The sequence below is a fragment of the Salminus brasiliensis genome, chromosome 10 (genome assembly GCF_030463535.1).
Source record: "Salminus brasiliensis chromosome 10, fSalBra1.hap2, whole genome shotgun sequence".
NCBI lineage: Eukaryota > Metazoa > Chordata > Actinopteri > Characiformes > Bryconidae > Salminus > Salminus brasiliensis.
The window spans coordinates 33,371,273-33,393,325 of record NC_132887.1 but is presented as its reverse complement, the minus strand read 5'-3'; the positions used below and the strand labels follow the sequence as shown (position 1 = coordinate 33,393,325).

Sequence of the window (22,053 nt, the reverse complement as noted above, 5' to 3'; positions counted from 1 at the left end):
ATTTATACTAATTACCCAGCACTGGACCTCAAGTCAGGATGAAGATAACCATTAACACCACCTTGGTGATTTATCAGAATTTCTCAACTCAATCCGTCATCCAGCCCTCTTCTAACTTCTTAATGGAATCAAGGAATGCTAGAGTAGTCATACTGATAATCTGGGTTCTATCTTTCTTGCTGGGTACAGTACCACTGATGGACTGGCATGACATATTTAATCAGATAAACTACTGTTTCTTTTCCTGTGTGGTAGACATGACCTACATTGTGTACTTCAACTTCTTTGGCTGTGTTCTGGTTCCACTGGTGGCCATGTTGGTCATGTATGCTCACACCTTCATGACCATAAGGTGACATGTGAGGCACGTTGCAGCTATGCAGACTGCATTCGGGTTTGAGGCCAGACAGGCATGCAAGGAAGGCAACCTCAATTTATTCCGCTTGTCTTCTTCTTTGTGGTGTGTTGGATACCCTTATACATAGTGCACTGTCTGCACTTGTTCTGTCCACACTGCTATTGTCTTTGACCACAATCATCATTTCACATGCCACCTCAGCCACTAACCCTCTTTTGTATGCTTACAGAATGCAATCCTTTTACCTATCTTTCAGAGCCATCTGCTGTTGAGTGAGCAGGTAAACAGATAGCCCATGTAATGGTAAATGGCCAGCTTTATTGTTGTTTCTGCTGGGCCCCTGAGTAAGATTTGCTTTCAAGATTAGTGTTCTATGTGAATAGTTAACAGTGAAATAACAAATAATAAATATTGATATCAATATCAGAATAACAAACAAATAAACAAATAACAAACATTTTGCATCAAATAATATATATATTTGTTTCAAGCTAATTTAGTGTAATTTACAATCTTTACAACACATTTTATAATTGATCACATCAACATAGACATTCACCGAAACAAAATCAGTATTCACCCAGATCTTTGAAAGATTTATTTTAAACATTGTAATATTTAAACATTATATTAAACATTTAGCATTGGCACTGACTGTGTTTTGATCTTTGCTCTTTACCACTAAGCTGTATCTTTAGTGGCTAAGGACAAACTGTAAAGCATCTACATACTCTCGCTGTTTCGCAAAAACCTTGTTTTCTTCATTATTATCTTTGTTTTTACTTTTTCACATAATTTGAGTAACATAATTTGTTCTTTACATTGTGCCAAAATAACATGATAAACTGACCAATAGAAACAATCCAAAATTGCTTGGGATCTTTTTAATTTGGTTTCCACTGACAGTTAAGAAGGTTAAAGGCTTAGTAATGTTATCAAGTCATTGTTTTGTGGATGGAGAATTTGGTTAACTAATTATGTGTTTAGGACTGTCACTAGCATGTTAACCAACGTATGTTCTAAGCTATAACATACAACCATGCATATTAAAAATGACTTAAATGTATTTTTGAGAGCAAGTAACATCATATTATTAGTACAGTGATTAAAACCATCAAACAGCACAGTGTCTTACTACAAGCCCACATATTGAATATTCTACGATGGCATTCATTGTACACAAATGAAAGAGTTGACAAGATTTCAACAAGCAGTATAGGACAGTATTAAGGGTTTTAGCCATCCATGTTTTATACCTGCACGTCCCATGGTGTATAAGTCCCTGGTTCTGGAGGAGGACACTGAAACAAAACACAAACATCCAAAGGTCAATTATTGCTGTGGGGTCATTGAACAACCAGAAGTTAACTTTGATATGAATCTTATGATTGTAAAATTACTTTTTGAAGGAAATCTAGCAATAATATTTAAGACATAAGACATAAACACAGCATTAACACATTGAGCACTTGCCTTCAAAATGCAGTCAGGCTGAAACTGAAAAGGTGGACATATAAAAATGCACTCAATTTCCCACAAATCTGAATTTAAAACATGCTTTTTTTTTTTTACAGATTTACAGAATTTATTTATATTCACTGTAAGGGTGACACTGTGATTTTGTTTTGTTTTATGTTAGATTAGAACTGATAAATACAGCTTAATCTGTTTATGGTTTATAATCTATAGATTGTGTTTTATTTAACCTTTTCTTGTACCTTCTTTGTTTTATTTATGAAAATACTGTAATTACGTGGTATAAAAAACTGCAATAATACTGGTCCACAAATAAACAATACATATGCTTCATGTGTAACTACAGTATGGTACAGCCCAGTAACCACAGTTTCTAAGGACAGTAAAGCAGAAGTTGTAAAGCTGTGAAATAAGAAAGTAAAGCTGTTTTTCTTAAAACAGCAACATACTAGCTTGGTGAATCTGTCCTCACAAGCATTGCGTATTCTCTCAGGCGTAGCAGGGCTATCTAGTCTGAAAGGTCCGGTGAGGCCAGACTCAGTCCTGGCAGCAAAAATGGCGTCTTTAATGGCATAGAAGACTGAAGCTGCTAGGAAGAGAGGAGGCTCTCCAACAGCCTGAAAAACAGCAATGTGAGTAACAAATATAGATATACTTAATTTCTTTGAGTACATGACCTAATACTGATCGACAGTATACTGTAAAAAGACACTGCATGAAGTGGTCAAATATAATCTTTAGAAGCATGCAGGAAATCATGAGAGCCCTTTACTTTGGAGGAGAAGATGGCCCTCTCATTGGGGGCATCTCTAAGGAGCGAGACCTTCAGCTCAGTTGGAATGTCTCCAAAAGCAGGAATCTTGTACATCCCAGGTCCACGAGTATACAGATAACCCTGGGGTGAGTAGTGCAGCTCCTCCAGTGTGAACAGACCCACACCCTGCATGAATGCACCCTCCACCTGCACACAGATGGCAAGTAAAATAACTCCTATAAAGCAAATACAGTAAAGAAGGTTGTTATAACTGTTGGACAGTATACCTGACCAATGTCCAATGCTGGGTTCAAACTTTTGCCCACGTCCATGACAATAGAGGTATGAAGATTCTAAGGAGAATATAATTGATATTAACAATCATTGTGTAAATCAAAATATACTAATAGTAAGATCTTTCATTGTTTGGCCATCATATAAATGGAAGGACACATTCCTTTAAAATCAGTAACCATCATTGGTCATGGTTGTTATTACCTTGTGACTACCAGTCAGACAGTCTATCTCCACCTCTGAGACAGCAACCCCATAACTAAAGTAGTTAAATGGACGCCCGGAATTAGTTTCAAAATCATAGCCAAGATCTGGAGTTCTACAAAAGAAAATCAAGATTAACATCATCAAGATTCTGAAGTCAGAAGTAAAGTCGAGTTATGCAACTTTTCATATACCTATAAAACCCATTGGCGGATAAGTTCACCCTGTCAAAGTAAGCTGCTTTGACCTGCAAAAAAAGAGACCAAAATATGCAAAACATGACAAAACTTTAATTCAATTGTCAGAAAGTTAATTTGCCTTATAGGAAAGCAAATTTTCTACTGTACTGCAGATTACTGTAGAGTAGGATTACTGTATTGCAGATGTTTTATTTGGAATCAATAGTCCAATTCTGAAGAAAGGAAATTGTATGTTTAAAAGAAATATGGCAATAAGTGTAGTAATGTAGTAATATAAATCTACAAACCCATTCTTCCCAGCTGCCCTTTGGGTTGCTGGCTTTGTATGTCTCTAGTCTCTGCAGCAACGTCTGACATGCATTCTGGAAGATTTTGGAACATGATTTTATGCATTCAAATTACTTGATTTTATGCATTCAAATGACTTGTGAATGCAAACATTCACATTCACATAGCACATTTCACATGTGATCTATTATATCTATTTTTTCACAAATGTTTTTTTAACTAATTAAAGTGAACACTACCAATTCTAACAAAAAGATATCAAAGAAATCAAATAATATAACAAATATCGAACCAGAATTCTGCAAGAAGCTTATTGTGTTGTGTGATTTTTATTTCTATTAAAGATGCATGTTGTACACTCATTCTGTCCCCCAAAATCAACAGTTTAAACATACAGTTTAAGGGAATCACTTAAAACTCAATATTGCAGTGACATTCATGTTCATGATGAGTGTATGTATACTTCAGGCCACAACTGTAGATATCAGATTTTGTGGCTAATACAACAGAAAAGACTAGAATGTCTGAGTGAAAATAGCATTGTATATTAAATGCCAGAAGGAATTAATCTTACATAGACGGCCATGCCATTAAGATCTGACGAAGCAGATGCAGCAGTGGGGCTTGTGTTTGGAACTGTGTTAGTGCTGGTCTCACTGATGTGGATCTTTGAGATGGGGATTTCCAAAGTTCTGCTTGCAATCTAGGCAACAGAACAACACATATTAATATACAACGGATGTGTAATATACAAAATACAGTGCAATTAAAATTATTCAACCCCCATTGTGAATTAGGTTTGTTAGCAAATATTACAAATGTTCAGCACTTTGCAATAAACCAATCAAACAATTTAAATAGCTCAACACAACTAATATAACACATGCTTTGTTCAAATGACACTTTTTTTTCACTATTTTGATGCTTATTACCTGTATCATTTTAGTGTGCAGTCCTTGTCCCATCTCTGTCCCACCATGAGTGATAAGAACTGAACCATCTGTGTAGATATGCACCAGTGCTCCTGCCTGTAACACAAACATGATGTTTGCATATATACATATTCATATATGTGTACATATGCATATTACAAATACTTATATATACATATAAGTATTTGTAAAAAAAAAACAAAAACAAACAACAAAAAGACTTGACCTGGTTGAGGAAGACTGCAGTGAAGCTGATGCCAAATTTGGTGGGAATAATAGACAGGCCTCTTTTGGTCCAGCGATGCTGTCTGCAATAACCATATGACACTAACTGTTAAGGTGTTTCAAAATATAAAGCATACGTGTGAAATGTAGTCTTTTGTTTGACAAACACATTATTTCTCTTACTTGTTGTAAAGCTCCACTCTGGCCTTGCGCTGGTAGAAGTCTGAGATGTTCACGCACTCCTCCCAGCAGCGCTCTATGGTGAACTGCTCCAGACACTGATTAAAGGGGGTGATTTCTCCCTGCTTGTACAGATTCATCTTCCTTACCTGAAAGTCCATGAAGAGACTATAATTAGTATCATTTTTGTTAAACAAACAGCAAAAGGGAAAGATTTATGAAGGACATGCTAACACACACAAACACAGTGCCAACACTTATGACTTCACTAGCACTTGAAACTTGAGTGCCCCAGCTTAAGATCCTTTCTAGGCAGTGTGACCAGATACAAAAAAAAAACTACCCTGTGGTCTCTGAGGGAAAATGGAAAATATGTTCAGTTACAGCAAGATATCATTATGAAATGAATAGGTTATAGATATATTTATTACTATCATATATTTGCCAGGTTCTGTATATTGTCACAGAGTCTGGAGCTTTTAATTGTCAGAAAAGAGAGAGAAAGCTGAAAAAAAAAACATACTCATGGTATAAAGAGCATGTACTGATAATGTACTGTATTATTCTATACCTATTCTATTCTATGTCTTTTCTATTGTTGTTGATAAAAAGTATGTAATACTTTTTGGTAAGGAAGGCAGTATTATATACACAGCACAGATAAAAAACTTCTACTCATACTCACTGATGCCAAATAAACAAAAAATAATAATAAATAAAACAATTGAATTGTTTAAATGTCCATGCCTTTTTACTTTCTGATACCTATTATCTTAGTCCTTCTTACACTGGAGAAAAGGCTGCTTGGACAAGCTGTACTTTCTCGTATTGACTTGTAATGATAAATACATTCTCAAATAACTGTGTTAAGCCCATCTTTTCCTTTTTAGCTTTATATTAGAAACATTTGTAAATATTACCTACTTACAGTGCCTTTAAAAAGTATTTACTTCCTTGGATGATTTCCCTTTTTTATGCCTTTATAAATGGAATTATGGTAAATAAATTATTTGGCTTTGGAGTGAAGTGCTCCTTTTCCCTAATGGATGATTTGTCATCATATTTGGCCAGAAATACTGATTGACCAGTGATAGGACCTTTCAGACAGGTGCCTTTATACTACAATCACTTCAGACACATTCACTGCACTTAGGTGATCTACATGTTACTAACTGGGAGACAACTGCCTTAATACTGTCAATCAGTATTTCTGGCTAAATATGATGACAAATAATCTATTATTGAATATTTATGCAATCAATTGTTATATTATATAATTTTATTTCATTGACCTTACTTTGTAGGGGGTGAATACTTTTTTGTAGGCATGGTAAGTATGTAATGTGGACAAATGTTTCTAATATGCAGCTAAAAAAAGTAAAAGAGAGTGGGCTCAACACAGTTTTTTCTATGTATGCAGTGAAATAAGTCAATACAGTGAACAAAAATCTTAATCACAGCTTGTCCAAACAGCATTTTCTCTAGTGCAAGAAGGCCTAAAATGAAAGCTGTCTATAAGGACAAGCTGCAATTAAAAGTGTTGTTTATTAGGTATCAGTGCATAGGGGGTTTTCTATAGGTCATATTAAGCTTTCAGGACTGAAAAAAGCAGTTCTTGTCCTAAGGGACCTTCAGCATTATTTGGTAACTGGCTAGATACTCACCTTCCCAATCACAAGTCTGGTAACATAAATGCAAAATTACAAAAAAAGACAGAATCTTGAAATCCACACTAAACCTGATCAGCAGGGAGACCACAGCACACAGCCACATCGCTTATCCAGCTTTCTGCTACCATCATTCCTTGTGGCCCACCAAAGCCCCTAAATGCAGTGTTGGAGGGCAGATTGGTTTTACACATATAACCAATCCCACGTATATGAGGGATGTTGTAGCAGTTGTCCATATGAAAGAGTGCCCGTTCCAAGATCTAAAAGCAAAAAATACATTGTTACACACAGGTTTAAACTTCGGACCAAATTACTTGAGGCAATTTCACACCAAAGTAAAGTGTAGAGTGTGTGATGATATTGTCATTTCCCTGTCAAGTCAGTAAGTGGCACTACTGAGTGCATTCTATGAAACAGCAAAGGTTCTGTTACTCACTGATAGAGAAAGGTCCATTGAATTTCCTGCGTTGCTGTAGTAAGTAACATCAAGAGCTACAACTTTTCCATTTTTCTTGAATCCAACCTGAATGAAATAAGGGGAAATATACAGTGAGCAATATACACATGTGGACAAAATTGTTGGTACCCCTTGGTTAATGAAAGAAAAACCTACAATGGCCACAGAAATAATTTGAATTTCAGTCTAGCTTTTTTATGATTTGTTTTCAACAGTGGTGTCCTCCTTGGTCGTCTCCCATGAAGTCCACTTTGGCTCAAACAATGATGGATGGTGCGATCTGACACTGATGTTCCCTGAGTTTGAAGTTCAGTTTTTTTAGGCTCTTTTGTTACCATTTGTATTATGCATCTCTTTGATTTGTCATCGATTTTCCTCCTGTGGCCACGTCCAGGGAGGTTGGCTACAGTCCCATGGATCTTAAATTTCTGAATAATATGTACAACTATAGTCACAGGAACATCAAGCTGCTTGGAGCTGGTCTTATAACCTTTACCTTTAACAATCTTGTCTATAATTTTCTTTCTAATCTCCTGAGACAACTTTTTCCTTCGCTTCCTCTGGTCTATGTTGAGTGTGGTACACATTATGTCACCAAACAGCACAGTGGCTACCTGTAGCCCTATATACAGGCCCACTGACTGATGACCCCTATGTCTCCATAAATATCTCCAAATCAGTCTGTTAATAACTGTGTTGCTTTAGGTATTTTAGGAAATCCGTCTTGAGTACATTTCATATGGCTGAAATTTTTACCTTATAGCGTCCAAAGAATGGATGTCGGCCACCTGAGACTAGCATGTCCTCATCACGGTCCAACATACAGCGAACTGGTCTCCTGACTCTATATAAAGAACATAAATATCAGTAAGGAGTGAGATACTTTTGAATACTACCCCCCTAAAACATAGGTTAAATATTCAGTTGTTAATATTTAGGTATACAAAAATGACAATCAGCTTACCAAAATAATTCTATCATGAAAAATTATGGAAATTTTGAGATTTCACAATACATGGAATAATTTCTTACAAAACTGCAATCAAATTGAGCCAAAGTCAGAGATCTACAATGCTAGTAATTACTATTAAACTAAACTGAGCATCATTTAGTTATGAGAGTAAAGTAATTAATAGATCCACAAGCTTAAAAGGTTAAGGAACAAACATCAGCTTTCTTACTTATGAGCCGCAACAGCCACAACAGTGGACAGAATGGTGCTCCGGCTCTCTTTCCCACCAAATCCTCCTCCCATTCTTTTCACTCGACACACCACATGACTGGCTGGCACTCCTAGTGCTTTAGCTACAACAGCCTAAACCAAGCAATTCAGACTGTGATGTCAGGCATACTATAAACATTCTCTTACACTTCCAAATCATATTTTTTCTCTTTGGAGAGGGTGAAAAAAAATCTTTTTGCCATTATGCATATATGCATGCCTTATTTTGTCTTTGCATGATTATTTTTATTTCAACCAACTGTTATTAATATGATAAGTGAGAATAAAAAACTGTTAGATTTTAACTCTAGGTCCCACAGTACTTTGCCTAAGAGTTGATTACTTGTGTCTTTGAGGCTGCCTGAGTAGACACAAACAACTCCATCTCCCCATCTTCCCCTCGGGGGACAGCCAGTGTGCAGTTTGTTTCCAGATAAAAGTGTTCTTGTCCTCCTATGTGTATCTCACCTAGGAACCAATCCAGAACATCACACAAACTAACTGCTAATGCAATCACAGAGTTAATCATTTGCAGAACTTTCTCTTTCCATGTCACTTTAAGTAAAAAGAATGCAATCAAATGAAAATAGAATGGAAAAAAATAATTATATTATTATACAACAGAATTTGAATAGTGCACAATACCTTCCATGATGTTATCAGACTCTTGAAACCCTTCGGTGAGATTTCCGTTCTCTATCATTCTCACTGGCTTGTAAAATGACTGATTGATAATGGCATCCTGTACAAACAAAGAAAGTTTGAAGCTAATGACCCAGGCATGTATGGTAGGTACACAAGCTGATAACAGGTAGATGATGTCGTCAAGCTTATCTTTCTTCAGTTGAGTATTTTTTTTTACTTGCTGTGGTAAATTCTGTGAAACCTTCAGACAATTTTATCATTGACAGTATAACAGTGAAAACACTGACAGTGTAAAAGTTCATCAACACAATTTAAGAACAATCCAGTGCTGATTTGGTTACATTTAAATGTAAAAAAAAATGGGAAGATATCTTGTTGCAAGGGGGAAGTAAAAAGAAATCCTTTACAAAATTATTTTTGTTTTTCACTCCATTTAGTTAAGATAGTAACACAAGTGTTTGTAACACGTGTGTGGAGTTAAAATAGAATGTAAAATACTGACCCACCTCAATGGTAACAATCACAGGCTGAAGTTCCTCATAAGTAATCTTAATGGCTTTGGCTGCTCTTTGTGCATGGACTTGTGTGTCAGCTACAATGGCTCCCACTATGTGACCCACACATGTGACCTGGGAGTTAGAAAAGAGATTGTCCTGATGTAATGATAAATTTGTCCTGTCCTGTGAACTTAAGAGGCGATAAATACCACTTGAGAACATTTTCCGGGTTTGTCAGACACAAGAGAGCACTCCCGCACAAGTAAAAAAAAAAAAAGAGTTAATGTGGAGCATTTGAGCAAAACAAAATGTAATCATTTGCATACTGAAAAAAATGCATTAATTTCCCCAACACAGAACAGCATCAAATGTTTCAGCACCACAGACATATTTTTTAAAGCAGTACAAGCTTAAGTTATATGTCAACTCCAGCATCAGCATCATATATATACAGTGGATATAAAAAGTCTACACATCCCTGTTCAAATGCCAGGTTTTTGTGATGTACAAAAATGACAGCAAGACAAATAATTCCACAACTTTTTCAACCTTTAATGTGACCTATAACCTGTACAATGCAATTGAAAAACAAACAGAAATCTTTCAGGGAGGTGAAGTAAAAATAAACAACTGAGATAATGTGGTTGCATAAGTGTGCACACCCTTATATAACTGGGGGTGTGGCTGTGTTCAGATTTAACCAATTACATTCAAACTTATGTTCAGTTGGAGTCAGCACATACCTTTCACCAATTAAAGTGCCTCTGATCAACCCAAATAAGGTTCAGCTGTTCTAGTAGGCTTGTCCTGACATTTTTGTAGCCACATTTTCCAGCACAAGCCATGGTCCGCAAAGAGCTGCCAGTGCATCAGAGGGATCCCATTATTCAAAGATATCAGTCAGGTGCAGGCTACAAAAGAATTTCCAAGTCATTAAATATACCATGGAACACAGTGAAGACTGTCATCATCAAGTGGAGAACACATGGCACAACAGTGACATTACCAAGAACAGGACATCCGTCCAAATTTGATAATAAGACAAGAAGAACACTGGTCAGGGAGGCTTACAAGAGGCCAAAAACAACACTGAAGGAGCTGCAAGAATTTCTGGTAAGTACTGGCTGTGCAGTACATGTGACAACAATCTCCTGTCTTCTTTATATGTCTGGGCTATGGGGTCGGGTGGCAAGATGGAAGCTTTATCTTTCAAAGAAAAACATCCAAGCCCGGCTTAATTTTGCAAAAAGACATCTGAAATCTCCCAAATGCACATGGAAAATGTTATGGTCTGATGAAACCAAGGTTGAACTTTTTGGACATAATTCCAAAAGGTATATTTGGTGCAAAAACAACACTGCTCATCACCAAAAGAACACCATACCTACAGTGAAGCATGGTGGTGACAGCATCATTCTTTGGGGCTGTTTTTTTTAGCTGGAACTGGGGCCTTAGTCAGGGTGGACAGAATTATGAACAGTTCCAAATACCAGTCAGTGTTGGCACAAAACCTCCGGCCTTCTGTTAGAAAGCTGAAGATGAAGAGGAACTTCATCTTTCAGCACAACAATGACCCAAAGCACATATCTAAATCAACAAAAGAATGGCTTCACCGGAATAAGATTAAGACTTTGGAATGGCCCAGCCAGAGTCCAGACCTGAATCCCATCGAACATCTGTGGAGGAGATGTGCACAGGAGATGCCCTCACAATCTGTCAGATTTGGAGCGGTTTTGCAAAGAAGAGTGGGCAAGTATTGCCACATCAAGATGTGCCACCCTGATGTTTCCCTGATGTGCTTCTACCCAAAAAGACTGAGTGCTGTAATAAAAGCCAAAGGTGCTGCAACAAAGTATTAGTTTAAGGGTGTGCATATTTATGCAACCAAGTTATTTTAAGTTTTTATTTTATATTTTTCCGCTGTAAAGGTTTCTATTTGTTTTTCAATTGCATTGTACAGGTTATAAGTCACATTAAAGGTGGACAAAGTTGTTTTACATCACAAAAACCTGACATTTGAACAGGGGTGTGTAGACCTTTTATATCCTTTGTATCCACTATATATATATATATATATATATATATATATATATATATATATATATATACATGTAATAAGAGCTGTATTAAACGATTACTTATAAAATAAATAATGTTTTTGATATAAATTCAGTGCAACAGATCAAAGAAATAATGGCAATAGATTAGGACTCTCTAATAATAAACATGACACCATGCATAATACCACCATGGGCTAGAGTGCCCTATGTGACCGACCATGGAAGTATCTCATATATCACATTTGCAGCTAGCTGACAGACCAACCACATCAGTGACAAGAGAGTACCCGCCCCCTATACAAACAGATGCAGCTTCCAAATTTGCAATTCTATCCATGTGAAGTGCAACAAGTGCGGTGAGATATGTGGTGAAATATAAGGAAAAGTAAAATGACATCTTTTTAACTTGAACTGAGCTATGTACTTTAGACAATATAATGTCCATATCATGTAATTAACCTGATCATCAGCGAGAACAGTCTCATCGTAGACAACAGGTCCGGTCATATTGCTACCAGGGATGTCCTTTGCAGAAACAAATGTAACTACACCTGGGACAGCCATAGCATCAGCAGTTTCAATAGATCTGTCAAAACATGGCATACACATGACAACTTTTAAGCAGCAATGCTTACTGTCACATCATAAAAAGGAAAAAAAAAATGTAACAATAATATTTAATAGTTAGTTTCTACTCACTTAATATAGGCATGGGCTTTACTGCTGGTGACCAGCGCCAAATAGAGCTCATTTTCGTAGTGAGGGATATCATCACAGTACACTGCCTCACCTGTGGCCTGCTTCAAGGCTGACAGATGCATCATAGGACGACCTACCACATCATCTGTGCACTGACCAGGAGGGACTGCCTACAAAAAAGTGAATGTTAAATTAGTCTCCTAGCATGCAAAATGGTTTTGCATAAAATAAAGCTTGCAATAGGCTGTGTACCTGGTAAATTTGAACACTGGTTGGAGAGTCCAGGTGAAAGAGCTCAATAGCACTTGCATAATCAGATCTGACATCTTCATCAGATAGATGCTGTAGAGACACAGATAACAATCAGCTGTACAAGGGCAATGTGTATAATAATTTGTAGTTGATAAATTCTATGCTACCCAAGCACTTTATTAGGAATACTATACTATTGCTTGTATAGGGCATCCTTTTTTCTCAAAACAGCTTCAGTTCTTTGTAGCATGAACTCCACAAGATGTTCATGAAACCAGTTTGAGACAACTTTTGCTTTGTGACATGGTGTATTATAGTAGCAATTAGAAAATGGGTTGAACCATGGCCATGAAGGGACGCACATGGTCAGCAACAATGCTCAAATAGGCTGAAAAAAAATTCCCACACCATTTCAGCACTTCCGTGAGCCTGGACTCTTGACACAAGGCAGGTTGAGTCCATGGATTCATACTGACCCTATCATCTGTGTGCCTTAGCAGAAGAGATTCACCTAAGCACTAAGCACTAGTTTTCAACTGTCCAATTTTGGTGTGCAGTGGCCACTGCAGCCTAAGGTTTCAGCTCTTGGCTAAGATAAGTGGAACCTGATATGGTTTTCCTCAATATATTGTGCATTATGAGATGCTTTTCTACTCACCACAGAGTAATTGTACAGAGTGGTTATCTGAGATACTGAGACCTTTCTGATCTCCATTGAACACCCTCATCAATAAGATGTTTTTAACTGCCACTTATTTGATGTATTTTTTTTTTTTGCACCATTCTAAGTAAACTCTATAGATGCTGTGCATTAAAAAGTTCCACAAGATCAGCAATTCTAGCCATAAACTGTTCGTCTGGCAGAGTTATGCCATGTTCAGAATCATTGAGGTCCCATTTTCCCCCATTCTGATGTGTACATTACATTTTAAACAGTGCAATATATTAGTGTTTTTACTACAGTGGGGGACTATGCGCCAAAGCCTTTCACTCACCTTTACACTTGTGTTAATGTGATGTGACAATATTCTTCATTTTATTTGAGTTGAAATTATCTGAAGCTGCCTGTATATGCCCGTATATGCCAATTTCAAAGCTCTCAAACCCTGTCCCAGCAATCAGTAGTCATGCACTCCTCTAAGCTGCTGCCCACAGAGAACAATAGGCTACACAGATCATGCGATCATGCTTTTAGATCATGTTTATGGTTAAATTTTACTTAATAATGGATTAATAATGGAAAAGGTAATAATGGATTCAATTAAATTCTAGCTAATTTTGAAAGGAAACATCACATCTTCATAAAAAAGTTGACAATGGCTTCTACAGCAGAAAAATGATAAACACACCTCAAGTCTACAATGGACTCAAGAGATGCAAACTGAAGGTTTTAAGGGCTTAAACATCATAGACAATCTTTGGCTAGAACAGTACATGCAGTAAGTGCAGTACATATAAGATAGTCCAAGAATTGCACAAAACTAGAAGCCTTTCGCAAGCAAGAATGTGTGAGAATCAGAACCGAAAGACATGCTTAAAATATTAAAGAAAAGTGCCAACATTAGGTTAATGCCGTTGGAATTCAGTTCACCTTTCACCCATCATTTACTGAAACAAATACTGTATCTTGATCGGGGTGCCCAAACATTTTTAACTTTGACAGATGAAGCCATGTATGCTAAAATGCAATGAAACGTTTTATTATATTAAGTCAATAAAGATTTTTTAAGTAGTGGGAGTTGTGCCTTATTGCTACTTTCTAATGTTCTTTGTGATGCTGGCAGTATCCCAACTTGAGCTATTTGAGGCCAATTTGTGCTATTTTCAATTCAAACCTCCTGAGCCAGTTTGTGCAGGACGGTGAGGTAGAATTTGAAGAACAGGCTGATGGTCAGTGTGCGTCTGTATGCGACCATCCCACCCGGTGCAGAGGGAGACAGCATCATCTCCTCAGCTAAGAAAGAGCAGGCATCTTCCATCAGCTTCTTACCCCACGGCCTATAGTCATGTGAACAAGGCAGTAGTAATTAAACAGTTTCTTGTATCTATTGTGGCTGTATGTATCTCTAAAATGTCAGCTTTACATGAAACAAAACAAACTTTAAATTTTCATGGAAGTCATTGTAAAAAATGATAGTAATTTTGGGGCATTTCTATTGGTCCATTCATCATGACATGTAATGTCATGTAATAGATGGCTGTCATGTCCAAATTATTATTTTTAAAAAAATTGAGATAATGTTTTGGGGTTTATAACATTACTTGATTTATCTTTAGAACATCTATGTTAATCTGTAGTTTAGTAATTTAGTACAGAAATGCTTAACATAATGTAAAAATCAGTTAAAAATTAGTTAGGCCCTCCATGCCTCAGACTAGGGTTTGATACCCTGCATGGGCAAAAACATCACTATACACATTACATTATGCTATACATTAAATAATACTTCTAAGGCTCCTGGCATTTACCTATGAATTCCACAGAAAAGTAGTCAGTTACCTGCCAATGAGTCTATTGCATGTAGCTGTGGTGAGAACAGTGGTGGGGGCCATCCCTCCATAACTGAGCTGGATATCCTGCACAACGTTGGAGCTGTCTTGAAAGACCACATTCATTCCACAGGTAACAGTAGCAATGTCATCCTCTTTGCGAGGTGACTGCTTGAACGCTGAGAAATACTGTCCCTACAAAACCCAGAAGAATCTCCATTTTAGACTGACACAAGTAAATTATTAATTTTACTGTTTATTAATGGATATTAAGATTTTGACAAACAGCTTAAGTAATTGTTTCACATTACAAAGCTAATGTATCTAGTTCATCTCATTTGATTTATCTAGCTGTGCTAAATCTGACCTTTTTTGTGTATGGTATCTCAATTGACAGCAGAATTTCATCAGGTTTCACAGCGGTTTTCCGGTAGCCAGTGAAGAACTTTTCATCCATCTTAATGATACGTTTCCCCTCTTTAAACAAAATATGTTGGTCAAAAGAAACAACACATTAAATAATAATCATTACTTTCCTGGTCAAAAAAACAGCATTAAAATTACATTGCCATATAAATTGGCTACATAATTATTTTACACAAGAACACAATATCAAATTCTCACTTTTCTTTGACTCTCTCTCTCTCTGTTGTCTGTATATTCTCTGTATATTATCTTCCTTTATCAGAGCATGTAAAAATCCAAGCAACCTTTGATCCTTGACTAGGAAACGACTCTGGAAAAATCTTTATTTTACCTTTGGACATCAGAGTTAGCTTACAGCCCGCCGCCATAAACACAGGGTTAAGGTCTGAGATAGGACTGGCTGTCATAATATTTCCACCAATAGCCTGGTGAAGGGAGAAAAACTTTTGTGAACTTGGCATCAGTCGGTGTTGGAGATGTATAATATACAATATAATTCAAACTAAACTTAATTTAGTGTAACAGGAATAATAATAATAATAATAATAATAATAATAATAATAAAAATTTTTATTTTTTATGCTGGTAAGGCACAAAGGTAAGGTCCAAAAGATTAAGTGATGTAACTTATTGTTAACTATTTACTGTGCCAATTAAACTTAAAATGTATACATACATTTCTGGCTCTTCAATCTTATTTGATGAGCCACTTTGCTATTCAATTCTTAATGTACATATCGTCACGGGCTCTATTTTTTTTGTAACTCTTAACACAATGGCAAAATTAAGTGACATACTGCAACATTTCGGATTTGTTGTCCTGCAAACCAGCGCAGCTGCTCAAGAATGGCCTGGAAGAGTTCAGTTTTGTAGCTGGGGAGCTTGTCTATTGCCCCACGCAATACTTTCCCCAGCACAGTCAGTGTGACAGATGTTCCAAATTCAATCCCTAAGCATGCCCACACACAGACACATGCAATGCCATTCAATAGAATTGTAAAAGCAGTATTGCATTAGTCTCTGTTTCACGTAATATAAAATGTAGTAACCGAGCCGTAGCTTTAGTTATATGTTATACACCTGTATATTGAGTAAAAGTTACTGAATTACTCCTAAATGAAAACACCCAGACACAATAGTGTACTGACCATTTTCCGTGTACTGGATGTTGCTGAGTTCCTGGATGTAGGCTGGTGACAGGATCACAGGGTACAGGAGGTTCTTGAATTTCATCTCAACACCTTAAAAAAAGGTAAAAATAACATAAATACAAAACGTACACATGATATACATCATATACATGAGCATATTAACTATACATGAGCTCTATTTCACTACAAAATTACTAAAATTACAATCACTTTTAGGTGACCAAAATGCAACACATTTTAAAACCTTTTTTGATTGGTTTGGAAGTACAGTAATAACATCTTTATTTGGCACTGAACATTAGGTGGAAGTTATGTTAACTTTGAAAAGGTTCTCATTTACAAACAGTTTTGATAAAATGATGTTTAGGATATTGAGATTTAGATTTGGTTTTTGACATTATCCCAAATAACCAATTTGGCATGTCTATGTTTAAAAGTGTTTTCTTCATTGCATGATTTTATTGTCAGCTGAAGGCCTTACCTACTTCAGTGTTCCCAACAACCAGCTTGGCTGCTGGATACATTGCCTTCAGCTCCAGGAGCTCTTTTAGTGAGTTGGGCTGAATCCATTGTACTCTCTCCCCTATGAATCTCAATGACCTTGGTGTTTTTTTACCAAGACTCTGTAGATTATGATCAAAATTAGTACAGACAGCACTCATGAAAATAAAATAAAAAAAAATAAAACTATACACAAAAATCTAACTTTCATGTTTTGAAACAAATGGATAGAAATGTGTTGACTATATACTATAATATGTTTATGTTTCTATTTTATGTATAATAGAGCATTCAATCTTATAAGTACAATCTTTGAAAATAAAAGGTATGCTTCATAATGTCCTGATCTAATCCTCTGGTCACAAGCTAACATGATACAACAATAAGAAAATGATACAATATCATACACTGTGATATAATTCATTACAATACAACACAATGCATCATATTAGTGCATCTACTATGCATTTACACTCAGTAACCACTTTGTGAGTTTTTTTAAAACCTTAAAATCTGTGTAATAGATGCACATACACATATACACATATATATTATTTGAGTGGAGGGACATTCTCAGTAGTAACACCAATATGGTAGTGGAATATGAGAGCATGTGTGGCACTGGAATGAATACATTATGCAAATGCCTGGTTACCAATGCATTACCGGGATCAGTTTCAGCAATAGGTTCAATGTGATCCACTGCCACACAGCAATATTTAACTTACAGTGGTCCTGTGGACACTGATAAAAGGTTAGTTAATCACTACCTCAAGCTGTGTGTCAACAAATGACCACCAACTGCAAGTGAAAGGGTTTCTAATAAAGCTAAGTATAGCTGCGCATGCCACAGTGGAACGAGGTATGTTATGGATCATGTTGTTACCATAAGTTCAGGAGGGAAAATTATTTCTTGAGTTGGGTCCAGTGGCATAAATTCTGATGGGTTGAAAAGTGGTTGAACTGGACTAGGTCCCTAGAAAACAGAAACATACGTCAGACTACTACTAGAAAGGGACTAAAGAGCAAAGGACAGTGTACACAAGGGAAAAAAGTACTGAGATAAGAGGTTTGTATTAGCTGATCTATAGATAAGGTTTGAGTACTTTTTTGTACAGCACTTGGACCAAATAAGAGCTTGTGAGACAACTTTCACCTTATATCCTTATGAATTTCTGCACAAACATGTGATTCACATTTTATGAGGTGTGACATTGATTTCAAGATAGGAATGCTAAAGGTTTATCAAGAACAAATACAAAACATTAATGCCTTGATTACTGAGGCATGACAATTCAGAAAGCTGCCACAGTTCACATTGGCTGCGCTCACATGGACTTGATGTTCACTGGTCATGCAACAGCCATTGGCCATTCCTCTACCCTGACAGCATCCTTCTACCTGCCCATAGAAAGGGGAGATTTTCAGCAATTAAGAATATAAAGTTTGTGTCACCAACACCTATCACGGATACCTAGAGATACAAATTTCAACTACAGATAATATTATTAATAGATATGGTTAAATTATGCAAAAAAAAAAAAAGATGATTGATGGAAAATCGGGGGCTATGTAAAATGGCTGCAATTCTTAGCATTATTTTTTTTGTACCTTTTGATTTAAACAGTTTAATGAATGTCTAAACTTTTCCCATTTTTGTTATTTATTTTAAATCCACTGAAGTGGTCTAAAAAAGAAATGACAAAAAATGTATCAATGTCCAAATATGGACCAATGATACCAATGATACCATTACAGACAGACATCACTAGGACTGCATTAAAAAGGAAATTAAAAAAATAAAAAGCAGAACAGAAATTTTGGCATATGCCTGGCGGCTAACAGCAGCAAATACACTGGTAATTTAGGAATTGGGTTACCTTTGTGAAGGTCTTGTAGCCCTCTAGTATGGGTCTATACCCAGTGCAGCGACACAGATTACCTATGACCACCACCAAAACTGCATTTAGTGCATCTGAGTGAATAAACCTCCTATATATTGTCTTAAGAAAAAATAAGGGTGGGTGATACAGATAAACATAATACTATTCAAGTTTCCACAATACACAAGATGCAGCACAACATTTAGGATTGTAAATAGTTTTTAAAATGTAAAATATAGAAAAACACTATTTTAAAAAATTAGGAAAATATCTGCCTATAATAATATGAAAAGTATTTAGGAAACGATCCACGTCTTTCTTGTGATATCTAAATGATGTAGTCAGAAAATTTTAACAGAGTTGATCTTAACACTAACATATTTACATTTACATTTAAGGCATTTAGCAGACGCTCTTATCCACAGCGACTTACAAAAGTGCTTTGTTATTTATCCAAGAAAAAACTCAGCTAGTTTGAATAGACTAATAATTCAAAGATACCTCTAAGTTTAGACACTACTAAACACAATCAGTAGGGTGACCACTCTGCTATTCGCCCAAGTATTCTCTGAAGAGGTGGGTCTTCAGTCTGCATTTGAAGACAGCGAGCGACTTTGCCGTTCGGACACCCAGGGGAAGCTCGTTCCACCACGTTGGTGCCAGGACATATCACCATATTGTTCACGTCTAAGACTTGCCTTCATCATACCTTGAAAAGCTTCCTCAATGTTCTGCATCGTAGGCTGTGGGCTGTTCCTCAGCAGTGTGTACATTGACATGATGATTCCTGGAGTGCAGAAACCACACTGAGACCCATGAGCCTTAGCAATCCGCTCCTGCACAAGCACAATACTACTTAGTACATTGTGAAAGCACTTACAAGGGATAAAAATGGTCACATTTTGTCTAAATGTAACATTCAGACTGATATGCTACATCGCGAGACATATACACTTCATGAGTGTGTGTTTTTATTAGTTTTAATTAATATTAACACACCTGCACTGGATGGAGTTTGTTGGCTACAGAGCCAATTCCCTCCACTGTGGTGACTGCACAATGATGTAGAGAGCACAGGGGGGCCAAACAGGCATTAACAGCATGGTGACTGTAGCAGGGTTGTCAAGGATGGCATGCATACAAAAATAGAAAGACAAACTAAACCATGCAGTAGCAAAATTTATGAAGAAGTGTTTTGTTTATTGCAGATGCCTACTTACTTTTCAGATCTTGGGTTAACTTTATGTCATATTAACGATTAAATGAACTATTAAATTAACATGAACAATATACTACATATAACTATACAGAGCAGTATGTATAATGCATTAAGTTGGTACAGTGAGGTTGTCTGTAATATGTTTGTGACTTAATGAAAAAGATACACAATCTGGTTGTGATGTGGGTTGAACCTGGACACCATCACAGTGCAGGCCCCACAGCCACCTTCAGCACATCCCAGCTTAGTCCCAGTCAGACCCACTATAGGTGTTAAGGAAAACCACAAAAAAAAAACACACTCTCATGCCCTCACAAATGAAAACCCCCTTAGTAAACATACTGACACTGTCCTTGCATAGACAAATCCAATCAAACCCTTACACTGTTCTCTTAGAAATCTGAGAAAAAAATGATCACACATCTTTTCATTTTACATCCTTGTTTCTCTTTGTTATAAAATAAGGTTGTGTAGTAGTATAGTAACATTGCAGATTTTACAAGATTCCTATTCATCTTGAATCTTAGTATTTACATAGGATACAAAGTAAGCATTACAGATTGATATAATACACAACTAACGGGATAATAGTATTACAAAAGAATTATACAGCACTAACGATTCTTGTATTTTTTTACATACTGGCGCACCATTAGAAATACTTTCTAGTTCAGTCGGTAGACCATTATGTACATATTCATCAACATATTACTGCATCACAGCATACACGTCTCAGAAGAGAAGCAGTGTGTGAGGATACATTTTCTCCTGATAAAAGTGAGCAGTGTCATTTCAGGTTCAGCATATCTTTCAACGACCTGCGCAGAAAACATTAGAAATTATCTAATATACAATATACAATATACAATATATATACAATATATTCGAATATACAATATATACAATTTCACTCGAATAGTCATAGCAGTTTAAGAGTATAAACTATTGGGTTTCAGCCTGTTCTTCAAACGTATAATAAACTATATCAAACGATAATACAACGAGGCTAAGTTACCTTTTTGCCATTGACGAAGATAATTAATTCGTCGTGGTGGTTCTGGCTAATTTCTTCCATGGTTTCGATCTCAGCACTCCTCTGCAGTGTGTGGAGGAACTCCAGCAATCAGCAGTGTGATCGGGAATTAAGTATAGGGCTCTGCAGGGCGGCAAAGTCGGCGTTTCGAAATGTAGGCGTGTCAAAAGGCGTGTGCTACCGAGCAGATGTGCCATAGGGTTATTCCAATTGGCCGACATTGTTGTCAGTTACTTATGCAGACAGACCTTTCAGTATCACGTTTAAGAGTTTTCCTAACATACCGAAATTTACTGTAAATCGTAACTAAACAATGAAATGATTACTCAGTAAAGGGCTCTGTTATCCACTTGTCTGAGATATTAATAACTGGTACTAAACTACTCTGGTAGCTCTTTGGGATACGGAGATGGATTTATGTGTGAGTAGAATCACCAAATGATTTACCGTAGTTTATGATTATATAAATGTGTTCTGCGTGCGTACAAAGTTGTTAATTAACTCGTTCTACAACTCTGGGTTTTTAGACTGCAAACAAATATTATGTAAGAATAAGTCTTGTATTTTAGAAGATGGAAATGATCACAAATAGGGTGTATTAATAGTATTAAATAAATGTCAACAAAAGAGTTTGTGGATAAATAAAAAATGGTGGTGATGAACGATGGTTTAATTGTTTTGGTTTTTTTTTCACTTTTTTTTTTAGGATGTTGCCAAGTGGTTGCTGTGGAGTTGGATGGTGGTTGGTATGGTATCCCAGGTAGTTGCTATGCGGTTGCTATATGGTTGCTTAAGTGTTGCTAAGTGGTTGTGTGTGTGATAGTTTAATTGTTGTTGTTTTTTCGCTTTTTTGTGGTGTGTGTGTGTGTTTGTGTGTGTGTGTGTAAGGTTTTGTGGTCCTATCTCTAAAGACCGTGGAGCAAAAACATGGTTGGCT

The 22,053-nt window shown here is 36.5% G+C and overlaps 1 protein-coding gene across 1 annotated transcript; it reads right to left on the bottom strand.

Annotated features, from left to right (window-relative positions):
* Positions 1-815: 815 nt before the first annotated feature.
* Positions 816-21,206, bottom strand: xdh (xanthine dehydrogenase). Its single transcript, XM_072689889.1, has 36 exons — positions 21,099-21,206; positions 20,844-20,901; positions 20,250-20,346; positions 19,864-19,972; positions 19,574-19,700; positions 18,862-18,923; positions 18,314-18,382; positions 17,868-17,957; positions 16,962-17,103; positions 16,478-16,570; positions 16,127-16,278; positions 15,661-15,754; positions 15,271-15,380; positions 14,914-15,098; positions 14,249-14,411; positions 12,414-12,503; positions 12,162-12,331; positions 11,922-12,048; positions 9,412-9,534; positions 8,906-9,002; positions 8,604-8,728; positions 8,220-8,353; positions 7,795-7,882; positions 7,018-7,104; positions 6,650-6,841; positions 4,915-5,060; positions 4,733-4,814; positions 4,507-4,602; positions 4,149-4,277; positions 3,574-3,648; positions 3,281-3,333; positions 3,087-3,201; positions 2,876-2,941; positions 2,607-2,795; positions 2,284-2,451; positions 816-1,659 (listed from the first exon to the last, which is right to left on the bottom strand). Exons 1-36 carry the CDS (start codon positions 21,156-21,158, stop codon positions 1,609-1,611), a joined length of 4,014 nt encoding a protein of 1,337 aa, XP_072545990.1. The 5' UTR covers positions 21,159-21,206; the 3' UTR covers positions 816-1,608.
* Positions 21,207-22,053: the final 847 nt, after the last annotated feature.